At 36.0% G+C, this 27,763-nt stretch overlaps 1 protein-coding gene across 6 annotated transcripts in view; it reads right to left on the bottom strand.

Moving 5' to 3' along the window:
- DGKB (diacylglycerol kinase beta) overlaps positions 1–27,763 on the bottom strand; it is a gene marked incomplete at both ends in the record, with an annotated part of 637,756 nt that overhangs the window by 528,082 nt on the left and 81,911 nt on the right. For 3 of the 6 annotated variants that reach the window (XM_082846621.1, XM_082846623.1, XM_082846625.1), the window contains 3 exons: positions 477–630; positions 11,825–11,845; positions 15,709–15,785. In XM_082846621.1, the coding sequence (XP_082702747.1) occupies positions 477–630; positions 11,825–11,845; positions 15,709–15,785 (252 nt within the window). The remainder of the gene's footprint in view (positions 1–476; positions 631–11,824; positions 11,846–15,708; positions 15,786–27,763) is intronic. The other 3 variants (XM_082846622.1, XM_082846624.1, XM_082846626.1) reach the window with 1 other exon arrangement.

Genomic DNA, 27,763 nt, shown 5'->3' with positions numbered 1-27,763 from the left:
ATCTCTATGGTGACAAACTGAATTAAGTATCTAAGAGAAAACTCTAAACTCTGTTCTGAGTTTATAAATCTAAAAATGTGAAAGTATATTGGTAATTTGAACAAATGACATTAAATACTAGTTTTTACATAACTTCCTTGTGACTACATATATTTATATATATATATACGTATATATATATATACGTATATATATATTCCAGTCATTTAAAAGAGCACTTTCCTATATTTGATGGAAGTATCTCTTAAAATTATTACCTAAACATAGACTTCTAAGACATTGAAATGACAAGTGATGAATAATGATAAAGCATATTTTCTCTAATGTTTAGTTGCACAGTCTTAGTATGAAAGGATAAATCCTGCAATAAAGGTAATTTTTAAACAAATCATCTCAGCTTACAGAGAACTTATAATGATTTTTCCCTTTGAGGTTTTTGCATTACATACATTTTTAAAGTAAATAATTAAACTTACCACCTGAGAGGAGAGCAGGCTTACTTTTTACCATTGGACTAGAATGAGGAAACTTGTTGCTAAATGACATGAAAAGGTGTGTTGTGAAATCATCAGGAAGCTCGGCTTCCAGGAATGTCTTCATAAATAGCTTGAAACCTTCAAAATCTATTGTCTGGAAAAAAAATTTAAACATATATTTTAAGACTCAGCCAATGTTAAGATTCTGTGCTATGCTCAAAATCATTAGTAGGAGACATGACCTCAAACATTCTTAAATCCAAGTCTACAAAAGGAAGGTAACTATTTGAGAAGTAAATCGGGCAGTCAGTCCTAGGTTGACACTGGTGAGTAGATTTGTATGTCTTACCTGAAATAATGGAGCAGGAAAACCAGGAGCTTTTCACTCAGACATCTCTATTTCCACAGTATCTATGTGGCCTTAACATGTTTACTCTTTGAAACTTAATTTCCTCCTCTGTAAATTGAGTATAATATTCCCAATCCCGTAAAGTTGTTATGATGATTAAATCAGACAATTATGTGAAGATGCCAATGGAGAGTCATGAACACAGCATGAATACTCAGAAAGAAAGGTATTTCTCTCATCTCCCTTCTTTGTCTGAACATTGTTTTCGACAATTGGAGAAAGTGGTTGACGTGAAAGTTTCACCCTAACACCAAGACGAATGGATATAAAATTCTAAAGTGAAATTCTAAATCTTCCTATGCAGATTTTCAAAGAAATCTACTTCACGATCCATGCTCACTCTTACTCATTGCAGGACTATAAAAGCGTCGACATTTACATGCAAAGAACCATTGCTACTTTGGGAATCTCCATGTCCACTTGGGGAAATGGTGATGGGAGCCACTTCTATCCTCAAGTTAATGAGAGGATTTCACAGGAGCTACTAGGAGAGCTTGCTTTCTCCAAGTAAATGAGGACAGTGGGCCAGGGTCTGACTCCTGCCTGGGAAACTGAGGACAAGGCTACAGGTACTCGGGACAAAGACAAGAAAATGGTATTGTACTGGGCTTGGCCAACCCTCCTTGTGACTGCAGGGACAATAATACATAAATGTTGCCTAGGAAATAGCTGTAGACCTCATGGAAGAGAAGGCCCCTGGAGCTGTGCTGGATACTATCCAGTAGGCCATTTGAAGGGACTAGGAAACCTACAGAGAAGAAACTGAGATAAAGCCGCATCTGTCCAGATCAAGAGACTGCAAGGGCTATAGGCCTCATAGGAAGCCCTTGAAGGGCACTCTTTTTATTACCCAGTTTAACGTAACTGACATGAAACTAAAAATAAGGAAAAAATAAAACTTGGCAGATTAATGCTCCTAAATTTTTACAGAATCCTGGCAGAAGAGAATAAAATTAATTCCATAAACTGATATTTTGGATACAAAAAGTCTATTTTTCCTATGTAAAAATATTGGGATAAGGTGGTAGAGAACAACTAATTTTATTATTGTACTGTTTTGAATAAACCTAAAAGGGAATCAGACATACAGGGGTATCATTAGGAGAAAGTAAATTTTTGCAGATTAGATCGCATGCCCTTTAAGTATATGTACTGTGTATGCTTTTGTACCTAACATAACCTCAAGCTAATATAAAACAAAACCAAAAACATCACTTTATTTATTAATGGTTCCAAGACTCTGTCTACAACTTAATCTGACATTTTTGGTTAAACTTAACTTAGTCTTGTTTTGCTTATTAATTCTCAGAAGGGCACTTCAGATGTTTATACTGGTGGCGGTAAAAAGACTTCATTTCCTTCCATATTTAATGAATCACCTCCACCACAGAATATTGTAAATTCTACTAGAGGATTGAACCACAAAACTAAAAACTGTGAATAATATGAATATATAAAGAAGAGCATCAATTAGCAGAAGTACTTTCAAAAAGCAAATTGCCACAATGAATGAAGCCAAGGTTTCAAAATACACAAATGAGGCCAGAAGCCAGACTAGTATATCCAAATAAGTTGCCTTGAGCTGGGCACCTATTCTTACTAATAGGATTCCTCAGGATGGCGTATCAAAAGAGAAGTAATCCACCCTCAGCTGGATGAGTGACCAACACTTGTCAATAATCTTCAACATGTAAGAAGGTCTATGGGGAACGCAGGAGTTAATGCTATATGCAAAGTTATAGGAAATTTATATGGTAAACATTCACAAGCATTGTGATTAAAATCAAAGTTACTTATAGTTGCTTTTCTTCCTGTACCCTTTTGTAGTCAGCACTGTGTTTGGAAACATAACAGATGACAGAGCATGGTTTTGAAGTCAGACTACCTAGATCAACTCTCAGATCCAACACTTTCCAACTGTGTGACAGTGGGCAATTTATTAAGTTCTCTGTGCCTCAAATTCTTCATCTATAATACCAACCTCTTGATTTGTTAGGAAGAATTCCAAATGGTCTTTGACGAATGGGCCTTAAAACCATATTAACTTAAATGTTTCCATTTGCATTTAACAAATCATTACATGGTTCATTGTTTTTTGGTGGGTGTTTTTTAAAATTGTCGTTGTTTGCTTTTCACTTTTTTTTGTTTTGTTTTTTGAGAAACCAGGTAATAAAATGTGAACAAAGACTATAATTGCTGAAATTTTTTTCTCTGAATCTTCCTTTACAATAAGATTATATTTTAAAACAATTATTTCAAGCCAAGGGTTTGATGTGGGAGCAGGAAAACAACAACAACTAACCAAACAACCAACAAAAACAAGGACTCCAGAATAAAATGATTTTGTTTCATATTTCAATACCTCCACTCACCACCTGAGTGATTTGGGGCAAGAAACATATTTTCTCTTTTTAAGGAAAAATCTGCCACATCCCAAGCATGATAACCCACATAGGACCTCCTTGAAATTGGTGCTTGTGATTTCATGATGAAAACCAGAAAAATAGACAACCAAAAGGAAGAAGTGAACTTAATGCATGACATCCCTCTTAATAAGGAATACATTTCTCCTTGGTCCTTCTTTTTTCAGATCTCAGGAAAATTTTCAGAATTTTCTCCAGTGTTGTAGCTCTCCCTTGCTCAGCAATCAAAAAATAGCTTAGTTTTATTATCTGACATCACTACACCTTAATTTCCTCCATATAAGATCAACTGTTCAGCATTGCTGCCTAAACGTAATAATAAATTGACGTAAAGCACTTAACGCACCCTTGGACACATAGGATGTAAAAGAAATAAAATAGTAAAAGAAAAAAAGGAATAAGTAAAAAGAAGTACTTGTTTGAGGTTAGATGGGTTTTTTCATTATCTTAATTTGCCCACCTCTTTATTGGTCCAAGAAACTAGAATTTCATTGCATTTTTCCAAATCTAACCCTCTGTTTTTGGGGTCTTAGATATTTTGCTGTAATTTTCCTGTGTCAGGCAACATTGGCAAATTACTGCCTTCAGAAAGCAAGCCTTTAAAAATAGATTATCTTACTTTAAAAAAAATAAAAACTTATCATAGACATAAGAATAGAATAAAGATTTCCCTAGTTCTTAAATGATTTCCATGAGATGATGTCATCCTATTCATGACTGAAGTTTTACTGATGATGTCAACTTTTTCCTCCAACTTCTTTACATTATTGGTGGCAGAAACTTCCTTTCTCTTACATTTCCTGTCATTACACACAGCTTAAAATGCTGCAAACCCCAAACTTCTTCAGAGCCAAAAGGCAGCTGCTTCAGTGTTTCAGATTCACTGAGGAATTAACCTTCAATGCCTTTCCTGGTTAACCCATTTTTTTCTTATTAGCAAAAGATTTTCCAATCTTTTCTAAAATTCTATGCTGTCCAAAGTACCAAACATTTCTGTAAGTGGATAATGTCCTCAATCTATACATTTTCCTTATCTCATGATTTAGCAGAATATCTTGAAATTTAAGTATCTTATTTTCTACTGCTATCATCTAGCAGCATTAGCATTGGTTTTTGAAGACTGTGACCTTTAAATAGAATGAGATCATTTATATGCATAGCAATCGAAACACTAATGAAAAAAGTAGGGTCAGGCAATTGAATGAGTGTTCAAAAATCGAACTGGCTGTAAGCTCAAAGACAGATACATCAAATGATGTTTAAAATTTTGAAAACTGCTTTTTCATTTTTTTTTCCTGAAGGAACAGGCACAGACTATTTAGGGAGATAACACAGAGAATCTGTAAAGAATACAAACTTGGGAAGCTGCTCAGATGTTGTTGCCAAGTTGGCACAAACCCAAAAACACATTTCTATATGCCTTTCATTACTATATCTGACCATCTGGTTTCTTGGTGTTTAAATCCCTGCTAATACTAAAGAAATAACTCTAGTATTCATCCAAGTAGATTCAAAGTGAATGAAAATAAATGTCGTCATTCTATCATTACTTTAATTTATTTTGGCAGTCTTGGGATGAAGATTTTCTCATATTCAGCAAATGTTCATCATGCATACATCCACTTTGTACTGGGCTCTGTTCTCAGTGGTGTGGTAAAAATGTTACTGATATATGCAAAACTCCTTCCACCAGGAGGCTTATCTTCTAATGAAGGGAATAAGAAAAAATCCAAAATAAACAGGATAAAAGTACAGTGTCTGAAGGTATTAAATGTTGCCTAAAAAAATAAAGAAGGAAAGGTTTATATATGGGGGAGGGGTGCTTATAGTTTTAAATCTGAGGACTAGGAAATGAGAATTGGTTCTTTGAATAAAGATTTAAATGAGATGAGGGAGACAGCTTCGTACATATTTGGAGAAAGAACATTCCAGATCAAACAGGTGGTGCGAATATCCTGAGGTATTAAGATGGTCCTGTTGTAGAGGATTTGCTGTAGGAGCTAGTGAGGAAAAGCAGGGGTCCCGAGCAGGACCGAGGGAGGACTAGAGAGATAGGATCTTTGGTGGTGTGTGGATGGGGGCTGATCCTGTAACATGTACTAGACAGTCAATAAAGCATTATGGTTTTAAGGTAGAGAAGAACAGTTACTGGAGGGATTGCAGCAGGAGATCACATGGTCTAACACATTTTAACAGGATCATATGACCATAATAGGATCATAAGAGTCTTTTATATAATAGGATCATTTTATATAATAGGATCTTATAAGTTTTATATCACACAAAAGATTGTCTAATTTTCACACTTTCTAACAAACTTGTATACACAGCTGATTAATAAGTGATCTTTAAAAGAAAAAAGGAATCATTGAACTATTATAGATTAAGGTACTAGCTAAAACCATTCACAAAGAAATGACTTTAATTCATTTACCAGCAAGTATGGACTGAGTACCTGCTATGTGTACAATACTGTTGGCTACTGGGCAAAAGAACTGATCAAATGAGGTAGGCAGTAACTTAAATTAGAGGCTTTCTTTCACCATTTCCATTTCAATTCTGCTGTCTAATTTATATCATTAACTAATTATATTAAATTGAACATTGATGTAAAGGTCACTGAACCAAAGTATATAAATTAATATGTAGCATGGCTAACTTCCTGAGATTTCAAATACATATTTTTTTATATTAAAATACTTTCAGAAGAAAACTGTGCACTTTAAATGTCTCATTGTTTATGCTTATTTTGTATGGCAATTTATTGTTCATTACTTCAAATTTCAGAGAGCTCCTTGATAGTCTCCTAAAACTGCCATGGAGAAACTTCTGTTAAAGATAAAGAGTTAAAGTGAAAGTGTGAATTTCACATTGGATTTTTAAAGCTTAGTTTTGGCAAATGAAATTACTTTTACTACCTCAGAGGCGCATAATTTATTAGTTGTACTTGTCTTTACCTAAAACTAACATTTATTAAGTCTCAGTAAAGAGAAAATTAGAAACATGTTTTTCAGTAAGACGATAAATGGCAAGAATAACAAACAATGCTACTCCAAGTTATTTTAGTAATTATGAAATACAAATAATGGATTAGAAGAATTTTAAGCAGATTATTTTTATCGTGATTTTCAGTATATCTTGTGATCAAGAGTCTGTATCCAACTACATTTTGTACTTAGCAGGAATCCGTCCTACTTTCACAGAGTAGGACGTTGTCTTGCCTATGTTTCAGTGCTGTCACTAGAACTGCTGTGAGCTGTTACTGAGGCACACACCATATGCTCTAAAAGTTATTTCTCCTCAAAAACTCAATAAAGATTTTGGGAACAACTATGCATATATAATTTTCATTAACAATGTCAGTTTTTAATGACTGCTTACTTGCATCTTTATTTTGAAAGAAAATTTCCAAAGGGAGTTCTCTTAATGAAGGTATATGTGCAGGCAGAATTACAAGTATCTCTTCTTCCCTGCTAGACTATAAGATCCAACACAACACTGCATCACATAGTGCTTAAAATAGTGTCTTTTACATTGTAAGTCCTCCTTATATATTTGAAGTATGGACACTGGAATAGCAAAAAAAGAAGAAACAAAATAGCACAATTTCACTCAATTACCTCTTTGTAGGAAATCTAGCAACAAAGAAAACTGATTCAGGTAGGATGGTAAGAATTCGTGAAACAGAATAAATAGAAAAAGCTTCTGAGCAGGAATATACTGTTTCACTTAATAAATCTCAAATGAGATTATTTTAAAGTATAATAGCATATGGTTATATATTTAATGTTGTAGATTAAAATAAAATAAAATCAATAAAACTAATGATAACAAAATAACCAAAAATTTGGAATGGTTTCAAATATATACTATCCTATAAATTCTATTCTTTCTAATCCATCAAGGCCCAAATATACCAGGGTTATTATTGGGAGAAAAATCAAGATGGGAAGGTGTAGAAGGCAGACTAGGAAATACTCAGCCAGCGTGTGAGAGTGAGGGATTGACATTTTACAACTGGGTAAAGACTTAAGAATTCAGGGCTTAAGAATTCCCTGAGTTGAAGCATTTTGTCAGCAATTTGAAAATATATTTATTAGTTTGACACTTTTTGATAGCAAAGATCATCTTAACCATTTCTATTTCTCCCACAGGTCCAGATACAATATCCAGTATATAACATACATGCAATAAATGCATTTGGGACGCAACCCAATTATTTTTGTTCCAGGTGCTTTTCTCACTTTCTGTATATTTATCTCTCACCAGTGCATGATTTTATGCCAAACTCTTTCTTAAAGCCTCCAGTATCTCCTTTTAATCTTCATAGTTAGTGATACACTCTATTATCCATAAGTGGAAAAATAAAATTAGGTGTTTGCTTAATATGTTTGTTGCATATAATGGAAACTCTCTAAATGTTATTGTGTTCCAGGAACTGCACTAAGTATTAATATGTTATGCGTATGCTATACTTCAATCCTCACGATAACCCCTTAAGTAAATGCTACTACCACTCCTATTCTATAGACAGAAAGCTGAGGCTCAGAAAAGTCAAGCAAATTGCCCAAAGCCAAAAGCTCCTAGTTAGTGCCAAGGACCTAAATATTTCTGACTTCAAAGGCTACTATGTTATAGTTAATCGAAGTATAATTCTATAGACAGATTTTTATTTTTCAATATTCATACCTAGTACAACTGGTTTATCACTGTCAAATGTATTGACTAGTGTATCAATAAACTAGCCATTAGAGAAAAAAGGAAAATAAAATAAAGTATAAAAATAAAAAGTAATGGCATAACTATCTCTACTCAGTTCCACAATCTTGAAAACTGAGTTGACTGTAACTGTTTTTGACATACTAAGTGTAACCTATTACTTTTTTTTTTTTTTAACCTATTACTTTTGACCATATATCTGCAATGTGTTCTAACTTTGCCCCCGGCCTCTATTACAATCCCAAATGCCCTCCCAGTTTTTATCATTTGATTGGACTGCTTCAATAACTCATACCTGGTCTTCTCTTTAACTTAAGCCTGTTGTTCACATTGGCTTTAGAAGTATTTTCCTAAGTGGAAAATTTAACTCGTTGATCTTAGGAATATCATTCATGATTTCCTTTACCTATTAAAAAAAACCCTTAAAATCCTTAGACACTCTAGGCCTTTCTACATAAATCTCTAGATTTATTTTCCCCTAATATCCTTAAATGTACTTCTGTTCAAAAAAACTATTCCTATTGATGAAAACACACAAACAGAAACAACATACAAACCTTAAGATAAGTTTTAGTTGTAGCAAGCACCTAAAGAGTTTGCTCTACTTGTCCCTGAACAAGTGAAAAAGATCACCTGAAGATCCCAGCGTCACCTTTTTCTCTAACCTGATTTTTAACTCATATAAATTATTTAATAAATGTTATGAAAGAAATGAAAGAGCAACCTACACAGAATGTTTAAATACTGCATATCAAAGTTAGCTGTTATGATTAAACTCAGGAGAGTTACTAGTTTTTTTAATTATTTAACCTTGTTTTTAAAACTCATCTGTAGAGAAAGCAATTGGAAGCAATTAGTATAATTGTATTTTATATACCCTAAATATTTACCTATTGTTAAATTTCTGTATATTTATTACAGAACACTAAGGGAGAAATGGATCAACTGTGACATATCAACTGTAACAGATATCACCTAGCCACGTGAAGCAGTCAAATCATTAATCCAAGCTTTCAATTTAGGATAGATGTAGCAGATGGTCCGTTCTCAAATTCTAGATGTTTTCAGAGATATAAAATAGTTTGTTTTTTTTGTAAATGTTGAGATTTGATCCTCAGTGCAATTAAAAGAAACCTGCAAGAAGTTATTCAACTTGATTTGTTTAATTATGACATAACTAATTAATCTCATAAGTATCCATGCAAATATTTTCTCAAATTGTTGGATGTGGTTCCATTCTATGCAAGAGCAATTCTCTGAGTATCAAGGCATAAAAACTGAAGCAACATGGCGAAATAAAAGTTACTATGTATTTAACAATAAGTAATACACAGGCAAAACTGGGTTAATGACAACTGTAGTAGGCATTTTATTCTTCAATTTGCTGGTACATTTTCAAAACTGTGTTCTGGTTGTAGCTTTGATAAGAGGAGGAAGATGACTGAAATTGTGCTGATAGTAATAGGGAAGAGAAGCAGAAATACTGGTTAACATGTTACATCCATTCCTTGCTAACTAACTGTCCTGGCATTTATGCAGTTGTGAGAGGTGGAGCAAATACAACAGACACCATAACTACTGCCAGGACAGCGCTCTGGATTGCAACCAGGCAGGCCTGATAGGGGAAGCAAATCCCATGTCATGTCCTCCACTCATATCTCACGGTAGAAGGAAATTAATTTAGCGTTGGGAAAGACATCAGAGTGACAGCGTTATATTTACTACTTTATAGATGAGGAAAGTGAGGCTCTGAGAAAATCAAGGTTACAGGATTGGTTGGGGTGTGTCTCAGATATTCTCCCTTTCACCTTTCATGAATTTTCCAGAACTTTCATATGAAATCGTGTTGCTCCTTACAGCGTGATTCACAGCCACTGCCTCAAAACATCAATGGAACACCTGGCAGACAGAGACTTAAGTATTTTGCATATACTTTAGAATTTAACCCTTTTAACAACTCAGTAGAGACAATACTCTCTTCATTTTATAGGTGAACAAATTCAGACTAGGAGAGATGAAGTAACTTGTCCAAGACCTGCTCATATGTGGCAGATATGGATTTGAACTCAGTTCAGTTGGAAACCTAAGACCCCTAAGACCACGTTTTCTCTGTTATACTTTCCAGGTGCTTTCTTTAATGGTAAAGATTGAATTTGGTTCTGGAAGTACAATTATAGCTTACAATACAAGGGTGTTTATATCATTGCTAATAATTATAATAGTGTCAATATCCTTGTTAAAGACATTTAAAATATACATCAGGCAGCAGCACTACAAAATGTAGGTTCTGAAATCCCAGGTTTCTTATTAAGGGGTTGAAGCAACTCACTTGTCTGAATAACACAAACCCAGTACAGAGTACTGAGTACAAAGATAGAGTACGCCCAGGGAGCTATGAAAATTTAACTCAGCCTTAGGCCAAGAATCATCTAATGACAGGAAATGTAAAAAGAAAACCCTACACTCACAGAACACTGATAAACAAAGAACACACATAGAGTAATAAGTATGCATGCCCTCATTCTTTTTCCTTTTGGCTACCCTCAGCTTTCCGCATTCTTTCTACTCTGCAACTGAAATTGCTTCCCTACTAAACAACTGCATATGGAACAAAGGCTGAGCCAGGAAAAGGAAGGAAGAAGCTCATTCTACTGACCCCAAGAAAAGACGCTCATTTGCCACCAGTTTTCAAACAGCCTGGAGCAGGGATGTAGGTTGTGCAGAATGGTGTGTTTGTTGAGTAAGGTGTTCAACAAATGCCCTTTAAAAACTAGGGCCTGCTTAATAAAAGCAACTGTTTACTCTGAGGGGTTGCCTCCTAACAACATATAGCTCATGTAGACTGTCTTTGGGGGAGCTAGTAGGTTTCCACAGAGGTCAGGGATGAGATCAGGGAAAGGCCATCCTGTGAAAGGGGCTGGTAAAAATCATCACCATCAATGAGTTGCCATTTCAGTTGTGCTTCATCCTAGGAGACTGTAGTATGTAGGACCAGTGTCTAAGTGAGTCAAGATCGTTCTGATGTAATCAATTGTACTGGGACATGTTGGGGATGAAACTGCAGTGCTTGTTGTCATTGAAACAACAGGGAAACTTGTGAATAAGAAGCAACTAGTACATAGCCAGTATTGTCCAAGGGAGACAATGTTATGGTTTTAGACAGCTCATGCATTTTAGTAAGATATATTCCCAGCAGGATATAAACATCTCCATTTAGAGAACTCAAAAATGTGTTGTAATTCTAGGGATCCAACAGAACTATGGACCTAAAACTTCCTTGACAAAATGGACTTTACTAGGAGAGACTGGTTGAAACAACAGATGGATTGCTCTTTTTCCCAGGAGGGCTAAAATCAAGAGCTTTTCACTCATATTTTCTTCACAGATTCTAACAGCACTGTAGACCCATTAAAAAGCCCTTATCCATCTCATTTAAAAGCAATTATTAAATCTCCCACTGTAAAATAATAAGTTAAGACTTTCATTAAATAGATCATTTTACCAGAGCCTGATTCTATTTCGGTGAAATTAGAAAATTAAGTTCAAGAGTCTATAAAACTGAAGCCGGCACTCTGGACCCTTTTTGATTCTACTGAGGTATCAGCTCCTCCATTTGAGTCTTTAATTTAAACAAATATCAGTCACTTACAACTTTATAAGTATTACAGTTAATATTGTATATTATACGCATCTTATTGGCACAGAAGTATAGCTCGGTGATACGGATAAGAAATTCATAGCTCACATCAGAATAAAGAAAGAAAAAACAGATTTTAATAGAAAAGAAAATGTCTTACTTGTTTAAGAATGTCTTGTTTCTGCGCATGCAAGGAAAGAAAGAATACATGTGTTAAGGTAAGATAATTTATACTTATCATCTCATATTGCTGATAATTTAACTAAAAAGTCAAGTTTACAGATTGATTTTAAAGCATACCCTAGATCCATGGGTCTAAAAATGTGGTTCGAAAATAGCAGCTTCAGCATCAGCTGGGAAACTGATAAAAACAGAAAATTCTGAGCCCCATTCCAGAAACTAAGGGGAGGAGGCAACAACCTCTGTTTTAAGAAGACCCCCGAGGTGATTCTGATGCCAGCTAAAATTTGAGAATCACTGAATCAATCAATCTTAGAATGTAATAAGCAAACAGTTCTAATTGACATGAGATAAATATAATGAATAACACATACAGTATAATTAAAACCTTCCAGAGAAGAATGTGAAAATATAACAGTATATATATAGATAAATTCGATTATACTTATTCCCCACTCCTATTTCCTTCTATTAGAATAACATACCCAGCCTCTCTCCACCCCTTTAAAGACAAATATCTTTCTATACATAAGCCACTGCTTAATTTCTTCCCATCTATTTAGATGTCAATGAAATAATTTGGTGTGGAATTTGGAATCCAGGGAAAAATTTATATACGCAATGCCAAACTGATTCTTTCTCATAGTATAAAATTCGACGACTCTCATGAATCAGTTACATCTGAGATGTTCTGAGTGTGTTTTACTATGAACCTTCTCACAAGGACTGGATGGCCACTACAATCTACCTGTAATCATACTCTTTATATTGTCCACATAAGATTAGGTGGAAACTAATAGGCATCTCTTACCTTGTTGGGCATGAGTCAGTAATAATTATGTGCAATGGAACAATGCTATGCTCATTACAGAAGCAATGTAATGCTTGCAATGACATGCAATGTCATTCAGTGCATGTGAAATACCTTTCCCTTCCCCTTATCCTTCTCATCTCCTCAGGTCTTCCCTCTCATTCTAATGGCCTAGCCAATTAAGTGAAGAGGAAATGTCTTAGACTGGGATCCCAGACAACCAGATTTTAACTACAGTTATTGTCACAAACCTAGATGGTTAATCTTGGGAAAGTCATTTTACTTTTTTTTTTTTTTTTTTTTGCCGTACGCAGGCCTCTCACTGCTGTGGCCCCTGCCATCGTGGAGCACAGGCTCCGGACACGCAGGCTCAGCGGCCATGGCTCACGGGCCCAGCCGCTCCACGGCATGTGGGATCTTCCCGGACCGGGGCACGAACCCGTGTCCCCTGCATCGGCAGGCGGACTCTCAACCACTGCGCCACCAGGGAAGCCCCATTTTACTTTTCTTAAGATGAGTTTCTTTACTTAAAAACTTTATAATCATATTTGTTTGGTTATCTCAACACCTTTCTCAAGTTTTTATTCTTAAAGAATCTTTAAAGCCATTGTTTAAATTTATATTTTATGAGTCTGTCATTTATTTCCTCATAGGAATTAAAAATAAATGAGTCATCCATATATTACACAATATTTCTCCTCTATTCAAATAGACTTAAACAGGTCACATTTTCATTGGATTAAGCTTTTATACACAGAGCTTTTATAATTCAGTAGTTCAAGTGAATCATAAGAAAAATAATGCATCTACTATTTAAGCAGCTTTACTTTGTAAAGGGGAGAAGCAATTTTAAAAGATATTTAGGTTGTTTTCTCTTTGTAAATACATTTTATATGGATGATACAAGCCACCTCCATTTTAGAAAACAAAGTATTAGTCATTTACTCCAAAGCAAGACTAGATTAATCACTTTTCTTGTACAACTGAACATCAATTAGGTAGTCACTCATGTATGCCTACTTTGGGCTCAACTTGACCAGTCAATAGAGAGTGGTAACTGCACATGTGAGTTGACAGTATGAATTATTTCCTACTATTAAAGTAACCTTTTATAAACTTGATGAAGGCATGTACTGAACAGAATCTCTAGGCTTTAAAGATTTATTTCTAAACACTGAATATTCGTAAATATTTCCTATTGGCTTTTGTAAAATACATACTAGTGTTTAAAACACTCATAAAAACTTAAAATTTTTCTCCTGATGGGAAAATACCTATCAGCTTTAAAATCTGAGAGTGATTTCACTCTTAAATTAGAAATACTTTTGGGTCTTAATGAGATCTAACTTTTTTGTTTTTCAACTGTTCATTATTTTAATAATGCACTTCAAGAGCAGACCTGTGCACTTATGGAGAGGTGTTACATTATTGAAAAGGCTGACATCATATGTGTGTCTAACAATGAATCTAGTAATTACCTCAATAAATCCAGTACATGGTGACTGATAATCCCCATGAAACATATAATATCAGTAAGACTAAGTCTTGAGAGTCCTTTAAATAAGAAATAATTGAAGCAAACAAGATCACATTCCAACTGAATTTAGAGCCGACAGCTATCTTCAGGGGGAAAAAACTGTTTTTCTCTCTGTATGTAGATTAGATAACATGCATGTTTTCAACTATGATTGGGAAATGTAAATATTAATGAATTTTTGGGGTCTTACAGCAATTCAGTAAAGCTGTCATCTTTACCTTTCCAACCCTGCTTTCTTGGTCTTTGAGATTTTCAGTTCTACCAATTTATCTGCCAACATTCTTTCTCTCACTCTAAAGCATCTAGGAAAATGAAATGTGAGGAAAATGCAGGCCAGATGCCTGCTTTTTTCCCTCATGATATAGGCAAATGGGAGTAGCTTTAAATTGTCTATTTTCTGCATCATTTGTAGGCACTAAACATTAACCTTATTTTTTAAAAAGAAAATAAATCTTAGGTTAAAGAGCTTTAAAAAGTATAATTATGTATCAGAATGTAGACAGAATAAAAATATGGAAGGAAAAATAGTAAATATTGGAGTAAGAATAGTAAGTACTGGAAATACTAAAAGGAAATTATAAAACAATATGAACATTTTGAGGTCAGAATTTAGAGATTCGGTTTTGACTAAAATATTAGTTCTATGAATCCCAGAGAAGTTAAATATTAAGGATAGACAAGAACTGTGCTTTTGTAAACATTCAAAACCACAATGGTAATGAAAACAAAAAACAGATCACGTTTTCATCAGCAAACAAATCTATCTAATGAATGGCTAGATAATACATCCAGGCGAAAGAGTCTTCTACAAAGGGCTGTTTCTTTTAGCTCCCATACAACCCAACTGTCACTTGGTGAAGCTGCAAAAGAACTTACAGCAATGATGATCAAACATTTAATATGTAACATTTCTCAGCTAACCTTGTCTTAAAGACAAGGTTATTAAGAAATAATTAGGGAGGGAAAGACATTCATTCAAGCAAGGTGCTTCAAAGCAATTGACAGGACATAAAATTTTTATAGGGAGACATTCATAAGCTTATTGGTAACAGGCTAAAACAAGATAAGGAGAAAAAATTCCTCTCTTTGTATCCAAGCCTGCTCTTTAAAGTAAGAGACCACTTATATCCATCACAAAATCTTTCTTCAGTCAAGGGAATACTGCCTGCCCCATGCCAATGTTCATTTGGGGTTAACATCTGTAGGTCATAGAGTGAGAGTCAGACACACTTTCTCTCCCGTTCTATCTAAAACTGTTTCCTGACTTTTAGGAAAAGAACCTAGCATGTATTATAAATAATCTATACACTTCCAAGCACACAATATAGAAATGTTCTTTTCATTAGAAAAATGCTTTTGGGTGAAAAAAGTAGTACACCGTTTAATGTATCTTCCAGAATAGCATTTCATTATGAATTTCATTTTGTATATGAATATCTATTTCCAAGGACTCTTTATTAAGAAATCCCTCCTCCAAACATCTATATGAAACTTAAATAAAGAAAAAAGGTTTTACCCCTTCAGGATTATACTTTGCAAGCACACCATTACCATGGAATTCTTCAAGAACGTCTTTTAATTTCTTTGTAGAATCTGTAAGAAATAGAAAACACACAAATTATTTATATATGCTACTGTGGTTATATAATACAGTCCAGAAACAAAGACTTCTTAAAATATAAATAAATATCACCAGATATTAAATTTTAAGACAAACATGCAAAATGTTCTTTACTATTTTTGAAGGGCTATCTAATTGGAAAAGGCAATCACAAAAAAAGAAACAGGGGAACTCCCTGGCAGTCCAGTGGTTAGCATTCGGTGCTTTCACGGCCCAGGGCCAGGTTCAATCCCTGATAAGGGAACTAAAATCCCGCAAGCTGCACTGCAGGACCAAAAAAACCCAAACAAACAGGAAAAAGTATGATTTGACCAAGAATGGGAACACTGCCTATGTATTATACAAACTAATGTGCAAATAAATGAATAGGTAGTATGCTTCCTCCCTGTTTCTTTTGATAACATAACTTCTAAATTAATGAAATAGTCTTAGTTTTTTTAAAAAAATAGGTATTCTTTGTTAAACTTAACAATACACAGTGCATTTTTCAAGAATCAGTCTATTAGCTAATAATAGTCCTGCTGAATAAATAAGAAAAATAGAATCCATTCAGAGGCAAACTATAGATCTTAGTATTTTGCAGGCATTTTCAGAGAGAATTTTCTAAACATACATAAAGTTCAACTTATTTTATATCAATTAAGAAAAAAGTTTAGATATGTTATGAAAAGTATTTTAAATTATGTTTTGTCAAAATCTTTATAATTTTCAGGAGTTTCATCATATTAAGATGGTAACAAAAGAATCTTGAATTAATGCATGAAATGATGCCATGGAAGAAGACAAATATTATGAGACTTAAAAATTATATATAAATATAATAAAATATATGTATTCAATCTACTAACATAATGTTCTCATAGTTATCAAAATATAATTTTCACTAAGAAATCTCAGAATTATATATTTAAATGAGAGGAAAACAACACCTAACAAATACTGCTGTCATTTAAATACTCAATCAGTTTAAATAACAGTGATAAAAAAAGCTTGAAATTAAAATGTGGGAAATAAAAGATTTTTAGTTTCCTATTAGGAAACAGGGCATGGATATTATTTCCTAGCATTTGAATATAATCTTTCCTGACTACCTCCTAAGACTCAGTGATTTTTAAATCATCATAAAACAAATTCCAGTTCCCAAAAAACTAATCTACAAATGAGCTTTTGAAACACTCTTTAAAAATTCACTCTTAGACGCCCATCAAATGCATCATGCCTGTATTTTATAAATTATACTTTCATTTGTATTTATAAATTTGTTTCTTTATACCGTAAATTCTGTTTAGTTTTATATGTATGTGACTATTTTTTTATTGTGATAAAATTCACACAACATAAATTTACCACTTTAATAACCATTTTAAAGTATACAATTCAGTGGTTCATTAGTATATTCACAATGCTGTGCAACCATCACCACTATCTATTTCCAGACCATTTTCTTCATCCCCAAAAGACACCCCAAAACCCTGAACTTGGAAATGGAATTATACAATGTATTGTCTTTGTGTTTGACTTCTTTCACTTAGCATAAAGTTAATGTATGTTGTAGCATGTGTCAGTAGTTCATTCCTCTTTACAGGTAAAAAATAATCCATTTTATGAATATACCACATTTTGCTTATTCATTCATCTTCTGATGTGCATTTGAGTTGTTTCCATGAATAATGATGCTATGAACATTAGCGTATACATGTTTTTGTTCAAATATATGCTTCAGTTCTCTTGGGTATATGCCTAAGAGGAGAATTGCTGGGTCATATGGTATTTCTATGTTTAACGTTTTGAGGAACCGCCAAACAGATTTTCACAGGGCTGTACTACTTTACGTTACTATCAGCAACGTCTGAGGGTTCCAGTTTTTCTGTATCTTTGCCAATACTTGTTATTTTTTAGTTTTTTAATTAAAGCCATCCTATGGATATAAAATGGTTTTGATTTGCACTTGAGTAGTCATTTACTAATGACTAATGATCTTGAACACTTCTTCACGTGCTTATTGGCCATTGGACCATTTTTTAACTGGGTTGTTTGTCTTTTTGTTGAGATTCTCTGGGTGTGTGTGCGTCTGTGTGTGTGTGTGCGCGCGCGCACACTATAACGTGCTTGAAGCCCGTACAGATTCCTATATATAAATATTTTTCATTACATATCTTGCCAGCACTTTCAATACTGTGATCAAGGTTAATTTGTTATTCTGTGTCCCTTGCTAAATTGAAGGTTTCCCTACGGAAGACAATGCACATTTTCATTTTTGCACAGCATTCAATTTATTACAAAGCTGAAACAATAGAATTGCAATAAATATTGGGATTGAAATAATCACAGCTATTCCTAAAATACAACAAATTACAGTAATTGCTTTGATGTGCACCTTGGCAGAAACTTATACTACTTCAGAGACCAGGTGCTATATTAAAAAGAGACATGAAGCTGACTCCTTACTCCCAAATCCTTCTCTGGGGATGATAAAGCACTATTCTAAGTTAGCAAAACACCTTTTACTTCCTCTTGTTTATAGATGTAGATTCAGACCCTTCTGTACGTACCTACAGAGACATACATATATAGATGTGTAAATCCTGGAATAATATATCCCAATAGACTATTTTAACCATAGCTTGGCTCCATGATAAAACTGAAGGGGAAGAAGAAAAATTTGGTTTCTTATACACAGGACTTCCACAGAACTTCACAGATACCACCTGAAGATGGGCTTTTCATTTCACTTATGCATAGGAATACACAATCAGTAATCATTTATAAATGCCCTGGAGAAAGCAACAGCCTTCAAAATTATTCACGTCACTTTTTAACAGTTTACTGGTCATAGTTTACACTGGAATATTCTTAGTGGGAGACCGCTAGGAATAAATTAATGAATTAAGAGCCAAAATCTCTATTTCTGTGACTGCATTTTCCATGAGCTGAGGCTCAGTGATGATCTTGGTCTGGGACAATTTAAGAAGCTCTGATTCATATTCAGATGAATCACCATCAACTCAACTTGCTCCTTTTCCAATTCTCAAGTTCCATTTTTAACATCTTGACATCTGAAGTTTACCCACAATCCAATTCCCACTTCACAATCTAGTTTAGAACCTGGAGCCTTATCTTGCTCTTCTATTCATGTCCCAGTAAACTTTTTGGGTCCAACCTCCCTGAGACTAAAGTCTTGACTTTTCCAGCCAATCTTCTATAGATGGAGATTGTACATGGAACATCAGAGGGTTCCAGATATCTTGCCTTAGCCCTGTATTATTTAAACAGAATTCCCTTATGTAAACTGTCTACATATCTGCTTGGATTCCCAAATTGCACTGGATTGTGAAATACCTACTGCTGTGTTCTAGTATCTTTATAGGAACACCCACTTACTTATTTTGTAACTCAGTTGCTTTTCTGGATTTGTTCCTATTACTTATCAACATAAACATTTCTAACTTTTGATTATAATAAACTGTCTGTCCAAAACAACATTGGGCGGGAATTCCCAGCAGCCCAGTGGGTGGAACATTGTGCTTCCACTGCAAGGGACATGGATTTGATCTTTGGTACGGGAACTAAGGTCCCACAAACCACATGGCTTGGCCAAAAAACAAGAGCAAAAATACACCGGGGCAGCAAAGAGAAGAAAGGATGCATAACTATGTCCAACCTACCCTCTAGTACAAGACATACCAAGGAAGTGACACCTAGATGAATAGATAGTAGTTGAGTGAAAGACATAGTTCCAGTCATATTTGAGCTAATATTGGAACTTCAAGTATGAGAGCACAGTGACAGATTCTGGGCTGAGAAATCCAAGCAGGAAGCCAGACAGGCAGGCAGCTGTGAACTGGGAGATCAATTCACTGCTAATACGTATTTGTAATGGGACAAAGGTCCGGCTTCCAAAAACGATTGGCAACTGAAATGCCAGGCAGCCAGGTTAAAACAGCTGCTTTAACCCTTGGGATAAGGGATTAGGACAGATGCTCAGCACAAACTATTGAGTCTCCTAGAAAGCAAAGGAGGATCATGATGAGGCAATTCTGAAATAGAGGGCTAATTCCAGAGTCAACAATGCTTGCCTTGGCTACTAGGGCAGAAAACTTAGAGAAGAACACTGGATACCAATGGCTGCCTTCTGACTAGCATAACCATCTTACGAGGAAGTAACTTAATGTTATTAACCACAACAAAGAGAACAGGGTCATTTTAGGTTGTCTTTTCCATCACTCTCAGCATCATCTGAAAAGTAAGGTGGTACTAAGCCCAAACGCAGGAGTAATTCTGTTGAGCAAACACTTTTGATATATGCTGAAATGGAGGAAATCTACCTGGGGATTGAGAGGGGAGATTCTGGCTTGTCTTTCTAGCACCTGCTCTAGTGCATGAGTCGTCCCAGAGGTCCTCTAAAGTACTCGCTCCCTGTGAATCCCCTCATGTCTGGCTGAGTCACATAATATCCAATGCCATGAGAGTTAAAGCAGCTACATTTCAGAAATGTTCAGTTAGGAATATTCTGAATGTGTACATGATTTTCAAGGAAAATTTAAATCCTTTCGTATAATTCTGACATAAAAATAAATTGAAAAGTGTATTTGGCGATGATTAGAAAATAGAAGAATCAAGCTAATGGGTCCCAAAAAATGCTACATAAAAAAATAGAACACTTTTAGTCTACTTCCTATCTCTTTAGGTGTCTGTTGCATCTTGAATAAGCTTCCCTTGTGATTTTACTGCCTCTTTGCTTCTTTATTCCAGAAAACTCAACATGTGTTTGTCAGATTAATTGCAAAGGCCCCATGGAGTAATGGAAAGATGTAAAGCCAGATAAATTTGGATCTGAGTCTTGGCTCCAGAACTCTTGGCTGAATGTCCCTGGGCATATATTTAACCTCTCTGTGGCTCAGTTTTCTAATACTTGAAATTGGAATAATGATACAGACCTTGAAATACTGTGTCTAGCAAAGTGTCTAGTGCCCAGTAGATTCCTGTTCCTTTGTTCCATCCTAAACAGACTTCAAACACATCATCATCATTCAATATCTCCTTTTGTCTTTGAATTGAAGCACAATTGGCATCATAGATGTCTCAAAATATGATCCAAACGTACTTACAGATATTTATTTTCTGTGCCTTCCATATTTACAATTCAATATATAGACATCCAATTCCCACGGTATCTCATGATTCCAGAGTCCTTCCTTTTCTCATTATGTTCTTTTTGCCCAGCATTCCCTTCAATGTCAAATGAAGTTCAAGCATAATATATGCCATAGTTTACCTGCCACCTTGTCTGCAAATCTTCTCAGGGCCACCTTCAACTACAGCAGACAGCAATTAGCCCTGTGTGGAACTCCTCATAATAATTCTCTTAGAATCTATACTCGATTTATGCATTGAGTATTGTTAACACTATGAATTAAAGTTTGCATGTGTAGAGTGTTTTGGAGATTGCAAAGTGTTTGATCTTCTTATGTCATTTAAAACTCAAAATTGGGCTTCCCTGGTGGCGCAGTGGTTGAGAGTCCGCCTGCCGATGCAGGGGACACGGGTTCATGCCCCGGTCCGGGAGGATCCCACATGCCGCGGAGCAGCTGGGCCTGTGAGCCATGGCAGCTGAGCCTGTGCGTCCGGAGCCTGTGCTCCACAACGGGAGAGGCCACAACAGCGAGAGGCCCACGTACCACAAAAAAAAAAAAAAAAGAAAACTCAAAATTACCTTCATCAAACTTTCTCCCCATTTAAAACATAAAATCAAGGTTAAAGAAGTCATTATTCAAAAATCACACAGATAAGAGATTAAGGTACTGATCCAAATTCTTGTATATGACATAAATCTGGTCTCTTTATGTTAGAAAAAGAACGAATAGAATTTTCCATTACAGCCAAGTCTTCTTCTTTGGAGTCCATGACTTTTGTTAAGTTAGTCCAGAGAATTTTATTACTTATTTTTCTAGTACATGGAAATATTCTCTTGCTTTTTTACTGACTTAAATTAACAGATGAAGGATATATCTTCTATGTATACAAGAAATATAACAGGAGGGGTCAAGATAGTGGAGAAAAAGATTCTGAGCTCATCGCCTCCCATGGGCACAGCAAAATTACAACTATTTACAGAGCAACTATAATGAGAATGACCTGAAGAATAGCAGAAAAGATCTTCTACAACTAAAGATATAAAGAAGGAACCACAAAACTGTGGGAGGGATGGAAATGTGGTATAGTCAAGAACAACAAACTGGAAGGCAATCACAATTGCAGAGGTTCCCCCCAAGGAGTGAGGGGTCCCACAACAAGCTCCCCAGCCCGAGAGCCCTGTAGCAGAAAGCCGAACATCTGGCTTTGAAGGCTAGAGGGACGGGCATTCAGGAGAACAGAAGGGCTTTAGGAAACAGAGATGCTGCTCTTAAAGGGCAAAAGCAAAATCTTCACATGCTCTGAGACCAAGGGCAGAGGCAGTAATTTGAGAGGAGCCTGGATCGGACCCATCTACTGATCCTGAAGAGCCTTTTGGAAAGGCAAGTCCCCAGTGTCTCACCCTGGGGACACACGATGGTGGCAGCCAGTAGTTTTACCACCCAAATAACAGTCATAGCCACTGTGAGAAGATTATTCTATTCCAATGGTTAACAACAAGACTATCAAACTTATAAAATTAATTTGTCATTTTTAAAAATAACAAGTTTTTAAAGAACTGACTGTAGATTGATAATCTTGTCCTTTTTTTTTTTTTTTTTTTTTTTGCAGTACGCAAGCCTCTCACTGCTGTGGCCTCTCCCGTTGCGGAGCACAGGCTCCGGACGCGCAGGCCCAGCGGCCATGGCTCACACGCCCAGCCGCTCCGCGGCATGTGGGATCTTCCCGGACCGGGGCACGAACCCGTGTCCCCTGCATCGGCAGGCGGACTCTCAACCACTGCGCCACCAGGGAAGCCCAATAATCTTGTTCTTTATCTGCCAAAGTAAACAGTGCCATGGGTCCCTGTTTCAGTGAGGACATTGGGTTTCCAGGGAAAACTGCGAGCTTTGACAACTTGAGAGAGGCTACCAATGCCTTTAATCTTCATGTTACACGGGACCATGGAAAAGTCATCTTTTACTTCTCTTAACTGATTGATTTCAAAAGTTTCCTTCAAAATCTAGACTCCCTAGCAGAGACTTTTTTTCCCCTTATCACAAAGGATATTTGTGGCCTAGAAATCTTTCCTGTGCCCAGTCAGAAGCATCTTTGCAGTGGCTGTTTTAACCCTGTAGTAATAGGGTTGTGTTAGCTGCAACTGTTTTAAAGAAGAGACTTTTCTAATATAAATATTGAACTAGCATTCATGTGCATAACATATGAGCACAAATCTTCCTCAACTTACGATGGGGTAACGTCCTAATAAACCCAACATAAGCTGAAAATACCATAACTCAAAAACGCATCGAAGGGCTTCCCTGGTGGCGCAGTGGTTGAGAGTCTGCCTGCCGATGCAGGTGACACGGGTTCGTGCCCCGGTCCGGGAAGATCCCACATGCCACGGAGCGGCTGGGCCCGTGAGCCATGGCCGCTGAGCCTACGCGTCCGGAGCCTGTGCTCCGCAACGGGAGAGGCCACAACAGTGAGAGGCCCGCGAACCGCAAAAAACAAACAAACAAACGCATTGAATACACCCAACCTAGCAAACATCATAGCATAGCATAGCCTAATGAAGATGTGCTCATAACATTTACATTAACGTATGACTGGGCAAAATCATCAAACGCAAAAACAATTTTATAGTAAAGTATTGAATATCTCATGTAATTTATTGAATATTTACCGAAAGTGAAAAAGAGAATGGTTGTATGCGTAGAGAATGGTTCTAAGTACATGGGTTGTTAACCCTTGCAATCCCATGGCTGACTGAGAGCTACAGCTTACTGCTGCTATCTGGCATCATGAGAGAGCAATGTACTACATATGGCTGGCCTGGAAAGAGATCAAAATCTAAAATTCAAAGTACAGTTTCTATTGAAAATATATTTCTTTTGCACCACCATAAAGTCAAAAAATCATTAAATTAACCCATCGTAAGTTGAGGACCATCTGTAAATGATACAAAATTAAATTTGATAATTAACATTTCCCTTAGCTATATATAGTACTTAAAATTAGCAAAAGAGCTTTATCTTTGTCTAACCAAAACAGTTTTGTTTTTAAACCAGAGGTACTCAAACCTGGATCCATCTTACGATCACCTGAGTGATTTTTAAAATACACTGATGCCTGGGCCCAAAACACAGTGATACAGATTGCATCGGTCTGGGGTGGATCTCAGACATAAGGATTTTTAAAAAGCTCCTCACATGATTCTCATATTCAGGTAAGGTTGAATTAACCATTGCTCTGATTCTTAAAAAAGATACACAAAGAAACTGAGAGTTAATCAGCAAATTTTTCCTGCTGTATTTTCCTATATATGTATATATATATTGTCTGGTTGTTGCTCAGTGGGCTTCTATCAGGGAAACAAAAACTTATTAGAACACTTTATATAAAAATTTTTCTACTCTCACCTCCGGTCACAATGGCAAAAAATAGTATTTTGAAATTCCAGAAGTTGACATTGCTATTAATGCAATTCCTCAGGTGATACAGAAGATGCTCTACTTAAATTGTAGTCAGCAGCAGAAAAGAAACACCTACAGCAGTATAGAATAAAACATTTGGAGAACTAGTCATCAAGAGACAGAAGTTCACATCTACTTGCGTGAAAATTTTAATAAAACTACCAAGAGACTGAAAAAAATAGTAACTATTGTTAAAAAATAGTCACACTGTAGCACTTTATATGCTAGTTGAAATCTATACACTTGGATTTTAAAATACACCCTAGGAAGAATATTCTAATGATACAACTACGCTAGGAAAAGATGTAAAATAAGCTCTTAAGGTGTCCTTAGTATAAGTTTCCTCTCCACGTGTTCTTGCAAGTTCTTGGGATCATTGTTAACTTGAAAAGACAACGGCCATAATATCTTCCAGAAAAGGGCTATACACATTGCAGTAGCTAGCTACGTCTATTTACCTGGAAAGACAACTATTTAACTCCAGAATAACTTGATCTGAGACCATGAAGAAAATCTCCTTTCTCCTTTTAATATCATTATTTGCTGATAATACTCTTAAACGACTAGTCCTTAAAACACTTTTATGCGTTTGCTATTATTTTTCCCCTTCTTCATCTACCTATGCTTAACCTTTTGATGTGTGCATCTACTGCAATGCCTTGGACAAAATATCTGTAGGAGTGAATCTTAGATAAACAAAATATCTGAGAATTTTGTTAATAAACCTAAGCCAGCTGGACACTGTCCTAAGAACCCGTGAAATAATTTATATTGCATGCATATTGTAATGTATAGGAAATGCACCAGGAAAATATATGCGCTCATTTGAGCCGATCATCTATACAATAACAAAAAGTTGATATGGAAAACAATTTTAATTAAGAATTTTAGGACTTGCCCGATGGTGCAGGGGTTAAGAATCCGCCTGCCAATGCAGGGGACACGGGTTCAAGCCCTGGTCCGGGAAGATCCCACATGCCACTGAGCAACTAAGCCCGAGCGCCACAACTACTGAGCCTGCGCTCGAGAGCCCGCGAGCCACAACTACTGAGCCTGTGTGCAACAACCACTGAAGCCCGTGCACCTAGAGCCCGTGCTCCACAACAAGAGAAGCCTCCGCAGTGAGAAGCCCGTGCACTGCAATGAAGAGTAGCCCCCTCTCGCTGCCAACTAGAGAAAGCCCGCACGCAGCAACAAAGACCCAATGCAGCCAAAAATAAATAAATTAATTAATTAATTAATTTAAAAAAGAATTTTAATTGGTGCTGAATTGCCTGGTTAGATTCAGTGGAGTGCTGGCAAATGTTTAACAACTGCTGAGGGTACAGAGTGCTGACTTGAAATGTTTGCTGATTTAGCTCTTATAAATATTCCCATCATGGCCATTTCAAGCCTTCAGTATGACATCATGAATGTGGAGTTGGGAAGAGACGATAACATTGGACTCGTATGAGCAGTAGTTAATGAACTAATAAACATAAAATTTTATATACTCTAGGGAGAAAGAACAAGTCTTTCAAAACAAATAAAGATAAAGGGCATAAACAAAAGCCCCAGCTGCAAGTGTGCAATTATTCTCTCAAATATTTGAGAGGCATGCATTGAGTTTAAAACAAGTATTATTCTAAGTACCTGGAATATATTATTGTACAAAACCAAAAATATTCTGGCTCACATGGTTTATAGTCTAGTGCAAGAAGATAGAAAATAAACATAATACATAAATGTTAAAAGATTTCAACTATTACGGAAAAATAGTACAAGGTAAAAGGGATTATCAGCTTGCAGGACAGTTTGTGATTTTAAACAACAAGTTTAGAGTAGACTTTTGTGAAAAGGCGAGACTTGGGCAAAACACTGAATCTAACTTATGTTTTAAAAGAAGTACTCTGTTCACATAAAGCTAATGAAATCTGAATAAGCTTTGTGCATTATACCAGTGTTTTGATAGAATTTTATAAACCATATTTATGTAAGATATAACCATCTGCAGCTGGTACATGGGGCCTCCTGTACATATTTTTTGGTAAGTTTCTGTGAATCTATCATTACTTCAAAATATTTTTTTAAAGGAGTACTCTACTGTATTGAATACAGACTGCAGAAGACAAGGATAAAAGCAGGAAAATAATTATGGAATTACTATATTAATCCAGTCTAGAGATATGACTGTGCTTGAAGGTATTAGTGATGGAGCAGATTATTTTTTATTATGATTATTAATTTTTATTTATTTATTTTTGGCTGCATTGGGTCTTCATTGCTGTGCGCGGGCATTCTCTAGTTGCAGTGAGCAGGGGCTACTCTTCATTGCGGTGCGCGGGCTTCTCATTGAGGAGGCTTCTCTTGTTGAGGAGCATGGGCTCTAGGCTCACAGGTTTCAGTAGTTGCAGCCTGCGGGCTCAGTAGTTGTGGCTCGTGGGCTCTGAGCTCAGGCTCAGTAGTTGTGGCTCACGGGCTTAGTTGCTCCACAGCATGTGGGATCTTCCCAGACCAAGGATCAAACCCATGTCCCCTGTATTGGCAGGCAGATTCTTAACCACTGTGCCACCAGGGAAGTCCCCTTTTTCTTTTTTTTTTAAATTTTTTTTTTTTTTAATTTTGACAGATTATTTTGAAAGCAGAGCCAAAAGGGTTTCCTGATGGATTGGATATGGGTTGTGAAAGTGAAGACTCAAGAGGATCCCAAGGTTTTATGTTTGAAGAACTGGATAAAGAGGAATGGGGAACACTACAGAGGGAGCAGGCTTGGGATGGAGAGTTCTCAACTCTAGTTTTAGGGATTTTACAATTGAGAAATCTATTAGACATCCAAGTGTAGCAATCAAGGAAGCAATTATACATAAGTGTGGAATTCAGAAGAGGGTCTGAGCTAAAAAACTCACTTTGAGTGTTATTTGTATAAATGATGTTTAAATCCAGAGCTGGATGATACCACATAGAGAATAAATGTAGAAAAGATACCAAGGACTGAGACATGGAACACGCTGAATTTCAGACATCAGGAAAAGAAGGGGAACATGCAAGGAGACTAAGAATGAGTATTGAGTGAAATAGCAAGAAAACCAGGAGAAGCAAGTGGCATGAATTCAGTGTCACATAATGTCAAGTAAGATGAGGGGCAGAAACTGATCACTGGATTTAGCAAGAAGAAAGTCATTCGTGTCCTGTCAAGAACTGTTTCAGTTTAGTGCTGAGACAAAAGCTCTATCACAGTGAGCTAAGAGAAAATAAGATGGGAGGGGTGGGAGGCAGCAAACAGAGGCAACTCATTCAAAAACATTTGCTACAAATGGAAGCGAAGAATTTGGAGCAGTAGCTGGACTGCAGGAAGTGGACTCAAGATAATTCTTTAAGAGGAG

The sequence above is a fragment of the Leucopleurus acutus genome, assembly GCF_964270905.1.
Source record: "Leucopleurus acutus genome assembly, chromosome: 9".
Classification (NCBI taxonomy): domain Eukaryota; kingdom Metazoa; phylum Chordata; class Mammalia; order Artiodactyla; family Delphinidae; genus Leucopleurus; species Leucopleurus acutus.
The sequence above is the reverse complement of the archived record's forward strand: the minus strand, read 5'-3'. Positions and strand labels throughout refer to the sequence as shown.